Source organism: Sesamum indicum, linkage group LG2 (assembly GCF_026168435.1).
Source record: "Sesamum indicum cultivar Baizhima isolate 11 linkage group LG2, ASM2616843v1, whole genome shotgun sequence".
Taxonomy (NCBI): Eukaryota; Viridiplantae; Streptophyta; class Magnoliopsida; order Lamiales; family Pedaliaceae; genus Sesamum; species Sesamum indicum.
Window position 1 is genome coordinate 385,525 of NC_142658.1, and position 19,546 is coordinate 405,070.

At 31.9% G+C, this 19,546-nt stretch overlaps 2 protein-coding genes across 2 annotated transcripts; both read left to right on the top strand.

Annotated features, from left to right (window-relative positions):
* The first annotated feature begins 473 nt into the window (after positions 1–473).
* Positions 474–2,904, top strand: LOC105175177 (trimethyltridecatetraene synthase). The gene is made up of 2 exons (XM_011097525.3): positions 474–1,443; positions 2,045–2,904. The coding sequence occupies exons 1-2, from the start codon at positions 526–528 to the stop codon at positions 2,666–2,668; spliced, it is 1,542 nt and encodes a 513-aa protein (XP_011095827.1). The 5' UTR covers positions 474–525; the 3' UTR covers positions 2,669–2,904.
* An 11,227-nt stretch (positions 2,905–14,131) lies between these two features.
* LOC105175183 (trimethyltridecatetraene synthase) lies at positions 14,132–16,538 on the top strand. Its single transcript, XM_011097536.3, has 2 exons — positions 14,132–15,156; positions 15,871–16,538. Exons 1-2 carry the CDS (start codon positions 14,251–14,253, stop codon positions 16,492–16,494), a joined length of 1,530 nt encoding a protein of 509 aa, XP_011095838.1. The 5' UTR covers positions 14,132–14,250; the 3' UTR covers positions 16,495–16,538.
* Positions 16,539–19,546: the final 3,008 nt, after the last annotated feature.

The following is a 19,546-nucleotide window of genomic DNA, read 5'->3' on the forward strand; positions in this document are numbered from 1 at the left end:
TTACAACCTTAATGGAAAGGAAAAAGGGTATATATATATATATATATATATAGTCAATCTTGAATTGTGAAGTGGAATTAAGGCACTTTGTTGATCAATAACAATTATAACCCTTCTCCGAAAATTGCATACAGATGAGTATATAGAAAGAAGATCGTATAACAAATATATACATACACTCTTCGGCCACCACAAATAGTTCCAACAAAATAAAATTCTTTCTATTCAACTTTTTTATCTGAATTAAGTTAATTTCCAGGGCATGTGGCTGCGGTGAATAATATTCAACTTAGCTAACATTACAATTACAACTTCGTTTCCTCATGCATACGTTTGGTGTTTGTATAGTTGTGGAAAAGTGGATGACTCACCGTATCGGTTTGGCACTCTTCGTCCAGCGTGCCAACAAACAAGGAATCATCGTCTTTACCTTGCCGCACAACAATTTAGACCAGCTGCTATTATAAATAACCTTACCCTCACAAGTCACAACGAATTCTCTGCCACTATATCATCTTCATCTGCATGCCGCTGATGGAGAACTCCTCTTGGGCATTATTAGCATTACTACATTTAGCTGCTGCCCTGGCCTTTCTCTCCAAAATATTCCTTAGACCACACCCAAAACGAAACTTTCCACCCGGACCAAAGCCATGGCCTGTCATCGGCAATTTGAACCTGGTTGGTTCCATTCCACATCAATCCCTTCACTTTTTATCCCAAAAGTACGGCGATATTATGCAACTAAAGTTTGGGAAATTCCCAGTTGTGGTTGCATCCTCCCCGGAGATGGCCAAACAGTTTCTAAGGGTACACGATACAGTTTTTGCCTCTAGACCTGCACTTGCTGCTGGTAAATACACTAGCTATAATTACTCGGACATGACGTGGGCTCCCTACGGCCCTTTTTGGCGACAAGCACGTAAAATTTATCTCTCTGAGGTGTTCAGTGCAAAAAAACTAGAATCCTTGGAGCATATTCGTATTGAGGAGAGGCATAATTTCCTGGCCCGTCTATATTCCCTCTCTGGAAAGCCGGTCGTACTTAGAGAGCATTTATCCCGTTATACGCTTTCCAATATAAGTAGGATGGTATTAAGCAGCAAATATTTTAGTGAATCAGAACATGATAAGTCTGTAGTAAAGCTAGATGAGTTGCAAGAGATGTTGGACGAATGGTTTTTGCTCAATGGGGTTTTCAATATTGGGGACTGGATACCATGGCTAAGTTTTCTTGATCTACAGGGATATGTTAAGAGAATGAAGGCTTTGTACAAAAAGTTTGACAGGTTCCACAACTATGTAATTGATGATCATCAAACTAGAATGGCAACAGAAAAAGACTCCGCCCCAGGAGATGTGGTAGATGCATTATTACAGTTGGCTGAGGATCCTAATCTTGAAGTCAAACTCACAAGAGACGGTGTCAAGGGATTATTACAGGTATGTATTAGTCTAAACAAAAATGAAAATAGTTATCGAACTAAAATTAAAATTAGGCATACTTAGCGGACTAAAATAATACTTTTTCCTATTAGTCTAAGCTTTCAAACCCATTTACTTCATAAATTTCAAGATCCGTTTAAAGATTTTCATGAAAATAGAGAACTCATTTTATATTTTGCTTATATAAACTAAAAGTATTAATTGCACATATCATGTACAAATACCACATGGCCATCTTCATAATACCTTTCTTTGCCTTAAGAATCCTGTTTGTTTATGTTTTCATTTTCTGCGGAGAATCGTATTTTCAATTTTGTGTAGATTTTTGTTAAAAATGAGAATACGTTTGGATTAGTTAATAAAATTGTATTCTATATTAGACTGTGGTATCAAATCAATATATTTCTAATAACAATGCGTATAAACAAAATATTTTCACCTTAATAATTCAATTTTCATTACCTAATTACCCAATAATTTGTGCTTATATATGGTCGTCATGTCATTACCTAATTGTGGTCATCTCAAATCTTTCTGCAGTTTCATTTTCAGTTTTCATTACCTAATTAATTCTTTTCTCTCCTGACAATATACATAGGACTTACTAGCTGGTGGCACAGATACCTCAGCTACGACAATCGAGTGGGCTATCCATGAACTTCTAAAACATCCTCACGTAATTGAGAAGGCCAAAGAAGAGCTCAACAGAGTTATTGGAAGAAACAGATGGGTAGAAGAGAACGACTTCCCTAATTTGCCTTATATTGATGCCATCATCATGGAATCGATGAGGTTACATCCATTGGCGACATTTTTAGCCCCCCATTATGCCATGGAGGACTGTAAAGTTGCAGGTTATGATATATCAAAGGGAACAACAATTCTCATCAATACATGGAGCATAGGGAGAGACCCCAACTCATGGGATGCACCCAATGAATTCCTGCCGGAGAGGTTTGTGGGCAAAGAAATTGATCTGACAGGAAGTAATTTTGCCCTCTTGCCATTTGGTTCTGGCCGGAGGAGATGTCCTGGATACAATCTTGGACTTAAGATTGTTCGGACAATATTGGCTAATTTGTTGCATGGATTTGATTTGAAGTTGGTTGATGGCATGAGACCTGAAGATATATGCATGAAGGAACTATATGGACTTACTACACATCCTAAAAAGCCTCTTGCCATCATCATGGAACCTATACTACCCAAGAACTTTTACTAAATTTATATTATATGAAGAATAAATGTAGTCAATGCAAGTAAGTACCACTATATATATAGTTCAATAATCGATCGATCATGCTTTTGATCATTTGAGCATATAATAATTATTTTGTTTGAAATAAAGAAATATGTCAAAAGCAAGAGTCATAGGTTGATAAGATGAGTAGTGGAAATTTGTCTTTTATTAGTACATGCACCAAAGTTTTCTTGCGGTGAAGTTCATCTTATTGGAAATGCGCCGCCTTAGACTCTGATTGCCACAATTGACAGAAATGATTAATTATATTCTTTTGGTAATGTACAAAAGTATTCTAGCAGGTTCCAGTCGTACCACAAAAATTCACAAAATTTTTAAAATTATTGATGAACTAGCTTGCAAAATAGAGGTTAGCACTCTGATTTAAATCAATAACAAATTTACTAAAAGGAATAAAAAGAAAACTTGAATTAAAGTAAAAATAATAGTTGAAAGTAATGATGAAGCGACGAAAATCGAATTGGGTGCAAAAAGTACGCTGAAAATATCTTAAAAATCGAGAGAGAATAAGAGTTTGAGTGTGATAACTTATGTTTCCAAAATAATTGCAAAATACCTCAATTTATAAGAATCGTAGAGCAAAATCTGGAGGGTAGTTGGTATGAATTTAGTGTCAATGGTTACCTACACGTGTTAGCTACATAACAAAAAAAGAATCTCAGAATTTGAATTTATTTAGACAAATATATGGTCATTTGACCAAGCATTGTCAAGTCCGCCCATGTATCTAGGGAAGTAGTTACTTTCAGACTAAAGAGTCAATTTCAAATGGCTCTCTTGAAATTAACCGGAATTTTTTTACTATAACGGATCTTAAGGTGTCAACCACCTGCATGAAGTGGTCTCCCTGTTCTTTGATAACTAAATTTGCTAGATTGAGCTCAAACAGGTGGTACAGAAGAATTCGTTGTAATATGTTATTTATATAGAAATAAATGAAATGCAGAAACTCTTAATTAAGTGATCTTAATTATACTACAATATTCGGATTTTAAAGTTTAAATTTAAAATCTTAACTCTTATCAAATTATTAGGGCTGATTTCTCAAAAAATGATATACGTACAGCTCTTTGGTAAAGAAAAATACTTTTAACTAATATAATTAGTATTAATAATAGATATAGTATAATCAATTCTTGTACGTAATCAAACCATATAGTAATGATCTTTTTCTCTTCCTTTTTATATATGTCGTATGATTGGCAGATTCTCTAACAAAGTTGGCAATAACATTTCATTTTGACTAGATGAATTTTATGTAAGCACGCAGCCTCAGTACATGATAAAATAGAAGATATGGGCGGATCTCCTCAATCTAAATCTGACTGTCAATAATTAAATAAAAACTCTAAAAAATTTTAAAAATTGTATTTTAACTTTAACTAAAGGAATTAAAAAAAAAAATAAGGAAGTTATAAGAAGTTAAAGTCAGTATAAATTGAAAAAAGTGAACAACCACTACAAGAAAAAACTTTAACAGCAACGACGCGTATTCCTTGCAAAATAGCGAAATTCATTGTTAATTTACATTAGCATCGAATTTATCAAGAAAAATAACTACTTACTAATTAACTCGATATTGATTTTAGCATCTACCCTATATTGATTTTAATTAATACCCTCAAATAGTTTTTCACTGTTATAAAACTTAATAAACACCTACCCATATAATTAATTGTCTGGTTACATAGGGGTGGCAACGAGTCGAGCTCTATATGTTGAGCTCGAGCTCGAGCTCAAACTGAATTTTTTTTGTTTATTATTATTATTATTATATTCAATTATGAAAATCACCAATTTTTTACATAAATTTATAAGTAATAAAATAGATTGTATAATGTATATATACTATATTATAAATATATCAAAATATAGTATGAAATTCTAATTTGATTAGTTTAGTAGTAATATAATTAGTAAATTGTACAAAAAAAAAAAAATCATTCTGGATAGTTTAAAATTATTGGGAAAGTATCAATTATCTAAAATAATGCAATTGAAACATTTTATAGTTGAGATTAATATATATTGACAATCTGCAGTAAATTTATATATTTATAAATATTAATATTACATTGATATAACTATCATCTTACATTGTTAAATAACATGGGTTAATCGGACCATCAAAATTCAGATAAGATCATTAGATATGATCAAACTTACAGAAAAATACACTTGATAAAGTTTTAGACTTATTGAATATACTGATGTCAAGATATCGTACTCGGAGCATAAGAATAATCATTCAAGCGGTGTATCGTAGAATCAGACCATGTGATATTAAATCAAACCGTCTGATATGATCTAATGAACACGTTCTTATATATATATATAAATTTGGTGTGAATCCGGTGTCCAGATTTTAAAATATCGTAATTGTTGATTAAATTTTTTGATCTCATTATATATATAATAAAATAATAATTAAAATAATTAAAATTGTTCAACCATCACTATTATTATCATTATCATTATTTTTAGATTAATTCATATGTTTCACTAAATTTTGACATAAATTTATAAATAATAAATAGATTGCATAATGCATAGTATGTATCTTGATAATAATATAAAACTAAAAAATAGATAAAAAATCATAAGTGAATTACTTGTCAATTTAAAAAAAGTATAACGTAATACAAATATATATTAAAATATAACAAAAAGTTTATATATGTCATATTAAATAATAATTTTTATTATAAAAAATATTAGAATTTACTAAGTTGTTGATTAAATTTATTTTTGTATAAAGATTAAATGTATAAATAAAAGTACCATAATTTATTATTATTAAAAATAACATGTATGATATTGATTAATAATTACAATATATGGTCAATTTTGATTATAAAATTGATCAAATATAAAATATAAAAATTTAAAAATAAAAATATATATAAAAAAATAAAAAAAAATAGAAAGAGCTCGCGAGCTCATGAACAGGCACAGTTGAGCTCGAATCGAGCTCAAAATCGAGAGGTTCAGGAGCCGGCTCGACTCATCTGTCATCCCTAGTCTGGTATGTAGTAGTCTGTAGTCAGTGCGATTAAGTTGAATACATTAATTATAGAAAGGAATGAATCTAATAAATTTAGTAGTTTAATTTATTAATTCTAATATCTCTAGTTAATTTAGACATTTAATCGATTACTAATTTATAATTATTCAAACTCATAAAAATTTTCGCTTAAATGTTAAATCAATAGTAAAAATTATTATTTAATAAACTCAATAATCGAATAATATAAATATACTAATAAAAACTGATGAGAGGAGAAATATTAAATAGACCAAAAAATTAAAAATACTAAAAACACTTGTAAAAATATGCACTATGTTTGTTTTTATTTCCAAATTATTTTCGAAACAAGTCAAAACATACCCAATGTTTTACCATCATTTAAAAACATCTAATTTAGGTGTTTTTAACTGTTTTAGCATAGATACATACATATATATAAATATATATAAAAAAGACATGATTTGACAACGAATAGTAATTTTTGTCTCCCAAAACACAACATTAAACATATAATACTTATTTTAAATTATTTTAAAAAATAAATCCAAACATGCTCTTTCTAAGACACACTTATTTATCTTTGTTTTTCTCTCTATCTCCATAAAATACAATAAAACACCCAGAAAACAAATACAAACATTATGATGAGTTCTCAAAACATTTTCATAGGAGCCATCTATTTGAGCACTAAATGTAGCACCCCCTGCTCGCTACATCTAATTATTACTATTTCATCCATTCTTTAATCAAAATTCATTCTATAAGTAATTCTCTTTCAACTTGTAAAATAAATTCTAATTTATCAATATAATATATTTATATATACCACAAAAGGTAATAGATACCTCCGAAAGTTTATATTCACCCTCATTAGATGTTCTCATATACATAACCTCAAGGAAAATCATACCACAATTGAAAACACAAATCCCGATAAAAGACCAGAATATTTAACAACCCAACAATAAAAAACTCTGGCTTCAGAAGTCACGGTTGACCCACCTAATAAAGATGACGGCACCGCTCAAAGTCCAATATGGTTAATCAGTGTGACCTATCTCCTGAAAAGTACGTGGCAAGGAATGAACTGCCTGCTCAATAAGTATAGCCAATCAGTTTATATATATACATAGGCAACAATTCACGTACATGCAGTCACATTGACTAACAATCATTAGTCACATAGCAACATCAGATACAAGCAGTAACACATACTCACAACTGTAAATCAATCCACGATATAATATCTGACGTTATCGTTTATTAGTTAAGGGCTCCACTTACTCTAATTGGTGCACATCAGTCAATGGTTTCGCCGGCCATCATCATATTATATACAGCACATGATACACATTGTGTGATATCCCCACACTCTTTTACTTCAATTGTGTAGCAATATCAGCACAGGACATCACAACAAACATGGTATCCCCATACCACCCCTGTGTGTAGCTAATAGTACAGGATATTCCCCACTGCCCGGAATACCCGGTACCCTACGCGCCATGGTACCTAGCTTAAATCATATATTTTTCATATCTCAATATCAATCACATTATCATCAATCACATTTTCATAAACCATTGACTGTGTTCCCAACTATATAAGTATTATCTTTTATTTCAACTCACAATCGTCATTCTATTCATTATAATAATCACTTTCTCAATAACAACTCCCAATTTGATTTCATCAACAATCAATTATACGATCACGTAATTATACCACTCTCACGTCCATCCATTACAGACACATATGATACATAATAACAATTCTACCGATATTAGGGTAATCCACAACTAATTATATAAACAATCAATGTACGAAAGCCACGTATAATAATATAAAGTCAAGTCCACGATCGCATCCAAGAAACCATTATATATAATATATATAATACTACATATAGATATATATATATATATATCCAATTATTATACTTACCGTAAATCCCAAAATACTTCGATTCACGAGGGACTACTCAAACCTTTACTTTGTCGTCACATCCTATAATAGAATGTTATACGTATAATCAATATATTTAATTTACCAATTCACTTAATCAAACCCCTTATATATTTATAACTATCATTTTTAATAACATTCGTAAATTATATTACCACTGAAACCTCATTTTCCCTCTTTAATAACATAATATTTCTAAAATATAACTTCCGAAGTATTTCTATGAATTTTCTGTCAATTTATCGTTGCTATACAATTTAATTAAGCAACAATACATAGAATTACATATTTGGTTAATCGTTCCGATGAAATTGTGTAAATTAACTATAATAATAATTAAATCTAACAAATCTAATATTTTTACCTAACTATATCATTTTTATATCAAATATGATATCTAATACAACACTAATTTGAATAGCCAAAATCATAGGTACTCCAATATAGTATATCGCTGAATATAAACGATATTTAATAAAAGAACTAATTAAATAATATAATTTTATAAATTATTAAAGAATAAAATCTAAAATTCGTACCTCTGTTTCCGAAGTGTGTGTGCGCGTCGGTGTGTGTGTATGTAAATGTGAGTGTGTGTTAATGTGTAAGTGTTTTCAATTAACATACATATATATATATATATATTGGATGATTGGTGAGGTTGTGGCAGCACATGCACGGCCCACCATCTTATTTTTTTTTTTAATTCTTTTTAAATAATTACTTTTACATCCTTTCTAATTCCCTAATTAGTATAATTTACTTTCAAATATTATAACAAACTCCAATTTAATCCGTTCAAATTTTATTGTATCCCAAATTAAATCTATAATTTATTTACTAATTAAACTTAAATTTCTAATAATTACCAATTATTCTCTCAATTACGTGAAAAATTCTACAAACGTCACACTAAAAAGTAACAGCTCATTTCACACGTATTCATCTTAAAAATTCTAAAACTACACAATCCCAAAACATACGATCTAAAAACTATATGATTCATGAAAATAAATTAAAGGTTAAATCATTACTACTAATATTACATATATAAAAAGAAAAGTAATAATAAAGAGAAAACAAACCTGCGAGGTGCATGAATACGAGGAATATCCACTTGCTTAACCTTTTTTTTTTTTTAACAAAAACCACCTAGAGGTGGGGAGCTTTTCGAAGTTCCCAGTCCTTTTATATTAAAACGCATAAAATAGTTACAGTGGGGAGAGCTACCTCCCTAGAATTTCTAGTAAAACCATAAACAAGGAGTACTACTCCCTTACAAATAGAGCAACAATAAACAAGGAGTACTACTCCCTTACAACAAAAGAACCGAACATGTGTCGTAGAAAAATTATGACGAGTCAAAAAGATTTTTGTTATCCCACCACGTCGTGGATCGCACAGCACCTGCAAATAAATCTGTATAAAAAGGCCAAGTCAAAGTGTGTGCAATGTTCCAAAAGGATAAATAATGAAAATAAGTATTAACATGGAGATCATGTTTGTATGGCTGACAGCCTTTGAACCTATGAGAGGGGTTCATAAGACCTGCAAAAGATATAACAGCAAACAACTAGATAAAGGAGATCAGCAGAAGTGACAAAACCAAAAGGTAACCAGAGAAATATTGGTCCCAACGTCAACCATATGAATGAGTAACCTTCAAGGAACCTATATAGGAACAATCACAAAAACAGCACAGAAAAGCTCAAATAGGACAACAAGTATTAGCAAAGAACTAGTCAGTAATGAAGTACCCCTAATTTCATGAAAAAATATTTTAATTGAAATTAAAGGTACTAGCCTAACCTCTTGCCACTTGCCTAACCTCTTGCTACCTACCTAACCTCTCACCCCTTACCTAACCTCTCACTGCTTGCTTAAGCTATTGTCACTAGCCTATTAAACTAAGGCAAATAAACAGGAGAGGCTTCTGTGTTACCGATTATCGAAACCGTTAAAATTAATTACTGATTCTAAAATTATAACAGTATTGAAATTAGGTCGAATCCCTAAAAAGCTATTGATTAATTTCTCAGTCTCAATTGTAGACTTGTAGTAACTGAATATTGGGCGTTAGGATTGAGGATTACTGCTAATTACTATAAAATAAATAGAAAACAAAGATAAATGACTAGGAAGAAATCAGTAGAGAAGGATTACAGACCAAAGGAGTGTATCAGCCAATCGTTATGCTAATCATTGATCACACAAGAATAATTTCACAACCAAGCATTCAACTTTAAAATCTAATAGGATATCCATAATAAATTCATGTTCTCATATTGTATTTGATTTGACTTGAGCATCTAAATCAAAACTTATTATCTCAAACAATTAAACCTAGATTAAACAGTTGAGATAGTTGTAATTATCTAACCTATTTTTCTTGCCCCTATGAATAAATCATGCAAAGCACATAATTAATTTTTGCTGCTCATACCACTTGGTCATGATTATCACGAATTACTAAACTCATGAATAGCAGTAGAACCATTAACATCGAATCAAATTGTCAGATTTATGAATAATAATCTTTCCATAGATAGTAAATCACGACAAGAAATACTTGGCGAAATCAAACTAAAATCAAGATATCAAAACATAACAATTAATTGGGTTCAATATTTTTCTTGAGTCAGAAAAGGAGATTAACTACACATCATGTTCATAACAAAATTTAAAATCCTAAGAGAAACCATGGACTAGAAAGAAAGATGACGGGTGATTAATCGACACAACCGATGTCCTCCAATTCTTCCTCCAAGCTCTGAACCCATCCCCCATCTTCTCCTTTTTTTTTTCCTTTTAAATTTGCAGTATTGGTGCTCCTCGTTATTTTCTTTCACGTTTTTTTTTCATAATAAAGGAAGCAAATCTTCTCTAACAATTTCAAAATGATTTCTCTCTCCAGACAGCCTTGCATATTAAATAGGACGTGATCACGCCCTAATGAATGTTGAAGTTTGTTTCTGTTTTCTCTTCCCTTGATCTATTTCTAGCTCGATTTTGGTTTTTTTTTTTTTTTTTGCTCTATTTTCTTCAAAAGGAGTTAATATCAATCATTCATACAAAAGATGTATAATTCAATTATCGATATAATGAACTAGTTCTAAAATACTTGAATTGAGCATGTAATTGGACGATAAAACGCAGCCTATCAGATTTCCCCACACCAAAATCATGCTTGTTTTCAAGCATTTCTCGATCCAAAATACAAAAATTATCCAAGTGATTAATCCCAAGTTTTTCTTTACGCCAATCAAGTATGTTTGTTAACTAATATGTCTTTGCAGTTTTACAAGAGATAGTAATATTGGGAATAAATACTAGTAGCACAGATTCAGCACACAAGTATACCATTGACTATATCAAACTCAAATGAAGCAAGTCTCAACGCTCTCATAAGGGTGTTACTCTAGTCACTCAAAAAGTGTTCAAGAAATTGGGTCGCACTCAAATCAAAATAATAGTATGTCATTGCCATAGGCTTGCTTGCAATCAAATCTCCACCACCACAGAATGTGAATAAGTGCATTTATCAAAGGGGCTTAACATGGTTGTAATAGGTCTCTTTAGGCTAGCAATGATACTCTTGTATGCAACTTGAATCATTTTATTTTATTTTGTTTCTATAGCAACTTACGAGCAACCCAACCAGCAACATCCTCTTGAAAGGGTTCAAAAATCTTTTTAGGGAATAACCAACAAAAGGATAATTCAGTTTATTACATGGTTTTAACTAAGAAAGAAAGGCTGAGACTTAAAAGAGTTATCTAAGGGTGAATTCTAGCTAGGCTCTTTTCAAGGTTAATTGGTTATCTTAACCCTTATCACTTTCATACACTAATTCACAAGAATGTGGTTTTAAAATGTATTACACAAATAAATTTTAGAATGCACATACTAAATTTGATGCCCTCAATCAAAAGAGATACATGAGCATTATTAAATGCAAGTGTTGTGGCTTAAAAGCTCACATATAAGCTTTAGCATTGATTCTTGAACATTGTTCGGTTAACACAATCAACGGGACACACTTCACATAATATTTTGTATGCACTAGGGTTAATTTCTCCTACTAATCTCGACTTAAACTACAAATTTCTATAATTTCATGACATCAGAGGAAAACATTCAAAAAATTCAGTTCAAATCATAGGATAATTCACATATTTTGTTTCAAGACAAACTAATTTCAAGTATAAATTTTGATGTTTTTCAAAAAAAAAAAAAATCAAATTTTAGATGAAAAATCAAAAATTTTCTTCACCAAAAATTGTCTCCCACATCAATATGCACAATCTTAAGAAAAGATTAAGCACAAAATTATGTCTCCATTCAATCAATGATTATCAGCAAAATCGTACCACAACAAACGTCCCCCACACCAAGTACATACATTATCCTCAATATATGCATAAAGCACCACACATATTAAGCGATGAAAGTAAAATGAAATAGAGAACGTCCTTAAAATGTAAGGTGGTATCAAGCTGTCTAGCTAGACGGAGGGCGGTAGGCAAGTGCGGTGAGTCGGTGACTTAACTGGGCATCAGTGCATGGACAAACTTGTGAAGCATAGTGAGTATTCACAGAGATTGGTTTTAAATTAATTCCTTCAAATAAAAATAAAAAGGTGGGAAGTTATTTTTACAGTCTAAATATAAAAAATAAAATTAAAAGGAGGAATAAATATGAAAAGAAAGATTTTCAGTTAAAGACAGGATCATGCTCAATTCCACGGTTGATTAGTGATGCAAAGATGATAACCATTCATAATAGATAAATTAGTTATACTTGCTAGAACGACCTAACCACTTCGCATTTTCTTAAGTTTTCGTTAATCAAAGAACGTCCATTTAACTAATTTTCTTGATCATTAAACAACTGTCGGAACGTTCTCAAGATTTAATTTACCAACAACATTAATAACTAGAAAGGCCCAATTCTAAGCAATGAATTCCTACGAGAATTTATTTAAACTGGATTATGCCTTTTTCACAATACAACCAGCCACTATGACCTGATAAATTTTGTTGTGTCACCACTAGTTATTGAACTAAACAAATAATTATAGATTTGCAAGTTCAATTGGCTAGGCAAATATTCTTGATAATGAACAATGGTGGCTTTATCATTTATAAATCAGACTATTTGTGATGAAAGCGCACAGAACAAAACAAATACCTAAATCAATAAAGGTAGAAATTAAAATACAAATTAGATGTCACAACATATGTGAATCAAGCATTCACCATATCTTTAAAAAAAATTAAAAGAACTAGTCTAATATGCTAATAAGAGAACACATAAAAGGAAAAAAGAGAATTTTATAAAAAAAAAAAAAAAACACAGAGAATAAAAGTATGAGTGAGATGGTAGATGATCCCATGTCTTGGATCACGTTACCTATTTATACTACTTAGTTACCTAATGAACTTAGATACTTAAAAGTAAATTTCTTGTAAAACTAAAAGTCTGATCTAGCTAATTACAACTATTAACCCTAATAAGACTCATTAAGAAGGGATGATTCTAAGCATCAATGGGCACTACGGGAGTGTTTGCGAAAACTTCTATTTTTTAAAAAAAATAAGTTTTGTAGAAAAAAATTAAAGTTGTAGCAGAATCAAAAGTGGATAATGTTTGTTAAAAAAGTAAAAAACGGTCAAAAGCTGAATTGGATACTATTTGGAGAAAAATCACTTCTAAAACAAACTTAATTTATTAAAGACCATTTTATCCCCATTCGTTAAATGGATACTGTTTTTGCTTATATTTGCATTTATTATTTTTCAATAACAATTAATTATTTATAAAAAATAATAAATTTTATTTCAATTAGTATTCTCATATTTAATTTTTATGAAATATTAATAAAAAAAATGAATGTTGAATATAATAATGCTCCCATTGAGTAATACAATTGTTGATTCATAGACAATAATTAAACTTGCATTCAAGTGCAAAAATATATATTTTTTATTAATTAATGATAGCTACTTTATTTATATTTTTTAAAATTGTTGCATATTCAAACAGGAGAGCTCTTCCTCAGTTTTAGTGAATTGTGGTTGTCTAACTATGTTTATTTTTAATCTTTTTAGAATATTTTTAATATAATTTGGCCTTAAATATATTTTAAAACTTTATTCAAATTTTAATATCATCAAAATTTGAATTTATAATTTATTTACTAAGTAATTAATTTTTTAATATTTATTAATTAATTTCACAACTATATTTTACAAAAATTAGGTGTTACATATAGGGATGGTGTTTAATGTTTATATGGTTGTGGATCAGTATTTATGGAAAAGTGGAAACTTAGGTGAATCGGTTTGGCGTTCTTGGTCCAGCATGCGACAAACAATGAACCATCATTTGCTACACTCCTACTTTTTCTTACATTTGTAATATAGAATTTTCTTTACCTTTGCAGCACAACAATCTAGAGCAGCTCCTTGTTCCAGAAAATATTTACACCAGCTTCAATTATAAATACACTTTAGTACTCCCCCTACCAATTCTCATCTGCACGCCGCTGATGGAGAACTCCTCTTGGCCATTATTAGCGTTACTACATCTAGCTGCATTAGCCTTTCTCTCCAAAATAGTCTTCAGACGACACCCGAAACCAAACCTTCCACCAGGACCAAAGCCCTGGCCTGTCATCGGCAATTTGAACCTGCTTGGTTCTATCCCGCATCGATCCCTTCACCTTTTATCCCAAAAGTACGGTGATATTATGCAACTAAAGTTTGGGAAATTCCCAGTTGTGGTTGCATCCTCCCCTGAGATGGCCAAACAGTTCCTAAAGGTACACGATACAGTTTTTGCCTCTAGACCTGCACTTGCTGCTGGTAAATACACTAGCTATAATTACTCAGACATGACATGGGCTCCCTACGGCCCTTTTTGGCGACAAGCACGTAAAATTTATCTCTCTGAGGTGTTCAGTGCAAAAAAACTAGAATCCTGGGAGCATATCCGTATTGAGGAGAGGCATAATTTCCTGGCCCGTCTATATTCCCTCTCTGGAAAGCCTGTCATACTCAGACCGCATTTATACCGTTATAATCTTTCCAGTATAAGTAGAATGGTATTAAGCAGCAAATATTTTAGTGAATCAGAACATGATAAGTCTGTAGTAAAGCTGGATGAATTGCAAGAGATGGTTGAAGAGTGGTTTTTGCTGAATGGGGTGTTCAATATTGGGGATTGGATACCATGGCTAAGTTTTCTTGATCTACAGGGATATGTTAAGAGAATGAAGGCTTTGCAGAAGAAATTGGACAAGTTTTTCAGCTATGTGATCAATGATCATCAAACTAGAATAGCAACAGAAAAAGACCCCGTCCAAGGAGATGTGGTAGATGCATTATTGCAGTTGGCTGAGGATCCTAATCTTGAAGTCAAACTCACAAGTGACCGTATCAAGGGATTATTACAGGTATATATGTATTAGTCTGACCTTTTAACCCCTTTCACTTTCATAAAATTGAAGACTAGTTTAAAGATTTTCATGAAAACATACACTAATCTCGGCTTAATTTACATATTGCTTATATGAACTAAGGGCACCTTTATTTGGTTGGATGGGACAAAGTGTGGGCAGATTAGGTTGTGATAGAGATAATGATTACTTTTTTGTTTAAATTGTTAGAAACCTTTAAAACTGATTATTTTTTTTTTAACCTTGATATACTAATTAAGAAGAGGATAAAAATTGGAATGTATAAAAGTTGCCCTTTTGTAATTCTAGTCTTGTCAACATCATTTGACTAAATCATGAATTTCCTATTTTCTGTCGAACATTAGCCAACGTCTTTTTGAAGCCAGAAGAGGGAGGAAGGCTGTGCAAGTAGAGTGTTTTGTCAACAAAGTCTGATATATCATTAATGTATTGTAAGATTTGGTGGGGAAAATTAATAGAAACAAGGGGCGTCTTTTGGTATAATAAGCAAAATATTGACAACACATTGGGCATAAAAAAACATTCAGCATTCCATGGGGCTTCATGATTATATTATTCCAATGTTTCTGCTATTTGATTTTCAATTTTCATCGAATTACCTAATAATATTATGGTTTCTCGGATGTGTGATTGTGGTGATCATGTCATTACCTAACTATCTTCTCTCCTGTCAATTAATATAAAAAAAAGGGCCTAGTAGGTGCTGGCACAGATACCGCAGCTACGATAATCGAATGGACTATCCATGAACTTGTAAAAAATCCTCACGTAATTGAAAAGGGGAAAGAAGAGCTTGACAGGGTTATTGGAAGAAACAGATGGGTTGAAGAGAATGACTCCTCGAATTTACCTTATATTGATGCCATTATCATGGAGTCCATGAGGTTACATCCATTGTCGACAATTTTAGCCCCCCATTACGCCATGGAGGACTGCAAAGTTGCAGGCTATGATATATCAAAGGGTACAGCAATCCTCATCAATACATGGAGCATAGGGAGAGACCCCAACTCATGGGATGCACCCAATGAGTTCTTGCCGGAGAGGTTTGTGGGCAAAGAAATTGATCCGACGGGAAGTAATTTTGCCCTCTTACCATTTGGTTCTGGCCGGAGGAGATGTCCTGGATACAACCTTGGACTTAAGCTTGTTCGGACAACATTTGCTAATTTGCTGCATGGATTTAATTTCAAGTTGGTTGATGGCATGAGACCTAAAGATGTATGCATGGAAGAACTATATGGACTTACTGCACCTCCTAAAGAGCCTCTTGCACTCATTATGGAACCTATACTACCAAAGAATTTTTACTAAGATTATTGTATTATATGAAGAATAAATATAGTCAATCAATAAAACTATCATCATATACTTTTCACCATTTGATTATGTAAAAATTATTTTGTTTTAAATAAAGAAATATGTCAAAAACAAGAGTCATATAGGATAATAAGATGAGTTGCGGAGATTTGTCTTTTAATACATGCACCAATTTTTCCTTGCGGTGTAGTTCGTCTTATTGGAAATACGCCGACTTAATTAGACTCTGCTGATAGTTGTTATGATTGCCAGAAATAATTAATTACAATTTTTTGCAGTTTACAATAATATTCACAAATCTTGCCCAAAACTAGACCAACTCTAAAACGTTGGTTAAATAAAATACGAGAAAGTATCATATTTTACCTCGAATTAATTGTGATCTCAAATTTTCAAATATTATTTCAAGTGAGATGAACTATATATACTAGGCTAAATTATATTTTTGATCTCATAAGTGGACCTTTTTTCAATTTTGGTCCTATACGCTGGCCAATTCGTACCACTACAAGAGAGCAGGCTATCAGAGACGGAAATCAAAGATGGAAATTTATCCGTAAAAAAATTTAACCTTTCAAAGACAGATTTAACAACGAAAAATGTTTCCGTCTTAAAATTATAAAATAAATCTTTATATTGACTGAATTTTTTACGAATAGAAATTTTTGGGAAAAAATAAAAAATATAAAAAGTATTCCGTCTTTGATTCCGTCTTTGACTTGATAATAAAACAAAAAAATTTAAGACGGAATTAAACCTGGATTCAAAAAAATATATTTTTTTTATTTCCGTCTTTAATTCCGTCATTACTTCCATCTTTATTTCATATTTTTATAAATAAAAATTAAAAATAAATTTTATTTTGTTTTATAAATATTATTTTTTAAAAATTATTATTGTTAGTAAAAATGAAATTAAACCTCAAAATCCCCAATTGCAAGTTTCCCCCAAATTGCAGTTACGAAGCTGAAGCTCTTCTTCTTTTCTCGCTAAAACTCTTCTTCTTTTCTCGTCGTGCCGCCGTCAACAACCCGCCGGTGTATTGCGTAGCTATTCGTGGGTTGCCGGTGGAGGAAAGAGCCATTCGAACAAAAAGATTAGTTTTTCTTTTACTTAGTGTAAAGAAGGAAGATTGAAGGTAAGATTCATGGAAGAATGATCAAGCAACAACAGCAGCTGCAAATTACAGCAACTGCTACTCTGTTCAGTTCAAAACGAAGAAGGAAGGAAGAGTCGCTCACAAGCAACAACAATTCTTTTCTATGTTTTAACTTTTTATCAATAATAATACGACTCTCCCCTTTTCACTTGTAAAAACAGTCAGTTGTAAAGTGCTACTACACTTTTTCTCTTAGTTAGCACCTTTATTAGTTAAACACGTTTTATGTTAGTCTTTAGCAGTTGAGGTTTTAGACGTGTATATATAGACCCATCTCTGTTATCTTCTTCATTAAGAAATACTCAACAGATTTATAATTTGAATTGTTATACCCTCCAACTACTTCCCTATTCTTGTTACAGATATGGCAATTTCAATTTTTAATCTTCTTGCTTCCGCCATTTTTACATGGTATCAGAGCCATCTTTGATGGTCTCTGATTCCTCCTCTTTCACCCTTTCTTTTACAAATTCAAGCCTGCAAAATACACTTGTTCTTGATTTCAAGAAATAGAAGAAATGTCTGAAAAATCAAGAAATCTTGAAACTCCATCCTAGTGATAACCCTGGATCGAGTTTGGTTACAATACCTCTGGACGGATCAAACTAACTTTCATGGAGCAGATCTATTAAAATAGCCCTTGGGGCTAAAATGAAGCTTGGCTTCATAAATGGTGAAACACAGAAACCTACAGAGAATGGCAAAGAATTGGAGCAGTGGGTCAGAACCGACTACATGGTAAACCTCGTGGATACTTAATTCCATCGGCAAAGATATCGTGGAGAGCTTCATGTATACAAACTCTGCTGGGGAATTATGGATGGAATTAGAAAACAGGTACAGACAAAGTAATGGTCCCATGTTTTATCAGCTTAGAAAAGAAATTACATCTATGTCTCAAGGAACAATGTCTGTGACTACATATTTTACAAAGATGAAAAGATTATGGGATGAATTATCTTGCGTTACGCGTAATCCAAAATGTACATGTGATGCTGCGAAAGAGGCTGCTGAGACTAAGATGGAGGATCGCTTGATAGAATTTCTTGTAGGACTGAATGAACAATTTGATGGTGTGAGAAGTCAAATACTCACAATGGAGCCCCTGCCGAATGTCTCTAAAGCCTACTCTATGGTTCTAAGAGTAGAAAAATAGAAAGAAGTAAATGCAACACAGACTCATACAGGCCAAAATATGGCAATGTAGACTTATAAAAGGTCTAAAAATTTCAGAAACTATTAGGGAAAATGAAATTTTGTTGACAAAAGAAAACAAGTGTGTAAAGAATGTGGGAAAATAGGCCACACAAAGGATATATGCTTCGAAATATTTGGTTTCCCTGACTGGTACAAATCTCTAGTAGAACAGAGAAAGAAAAGCAACCCCAGCTTCAATAAAGCTAATGCTGCCATTGAGAGGAATGAAGCTGTCAACAGTGATGTGGAGAAGAAAACTATGTCAGACCTTATACGAGCAGAAATACAAAGGGTTCTTGGAGATTTCAACCTGCAATCACCCTCATTTACAGATCAAATCATCCTAGAGTTTTCAGGTAAATTACTTCAAAACTCCTGTCTAAATTCTTGGGACTGTGATTCATGAATTGTGGATAGTGGGGCTAGTTCCCACATGTGCAGCAATTTGAAATTATTTGACAAATCCACTATTAGCACATCAAACACTTATGTACATCTTGCAGATGGGTCAAAATGTTTGGTTGAAACTACAGGAAACATGACATTATCCCCTAAAGTTGTGCTGGAAAATGCAATGCATGTGCCAAATATAAAATTTAATCTGTTATCAATTAGTAAAATTTGCAGCACTTCTCCCATTAGATTTGAATTCTTAAGATCATACTGTATTATGCAGGACCACAAGACTGG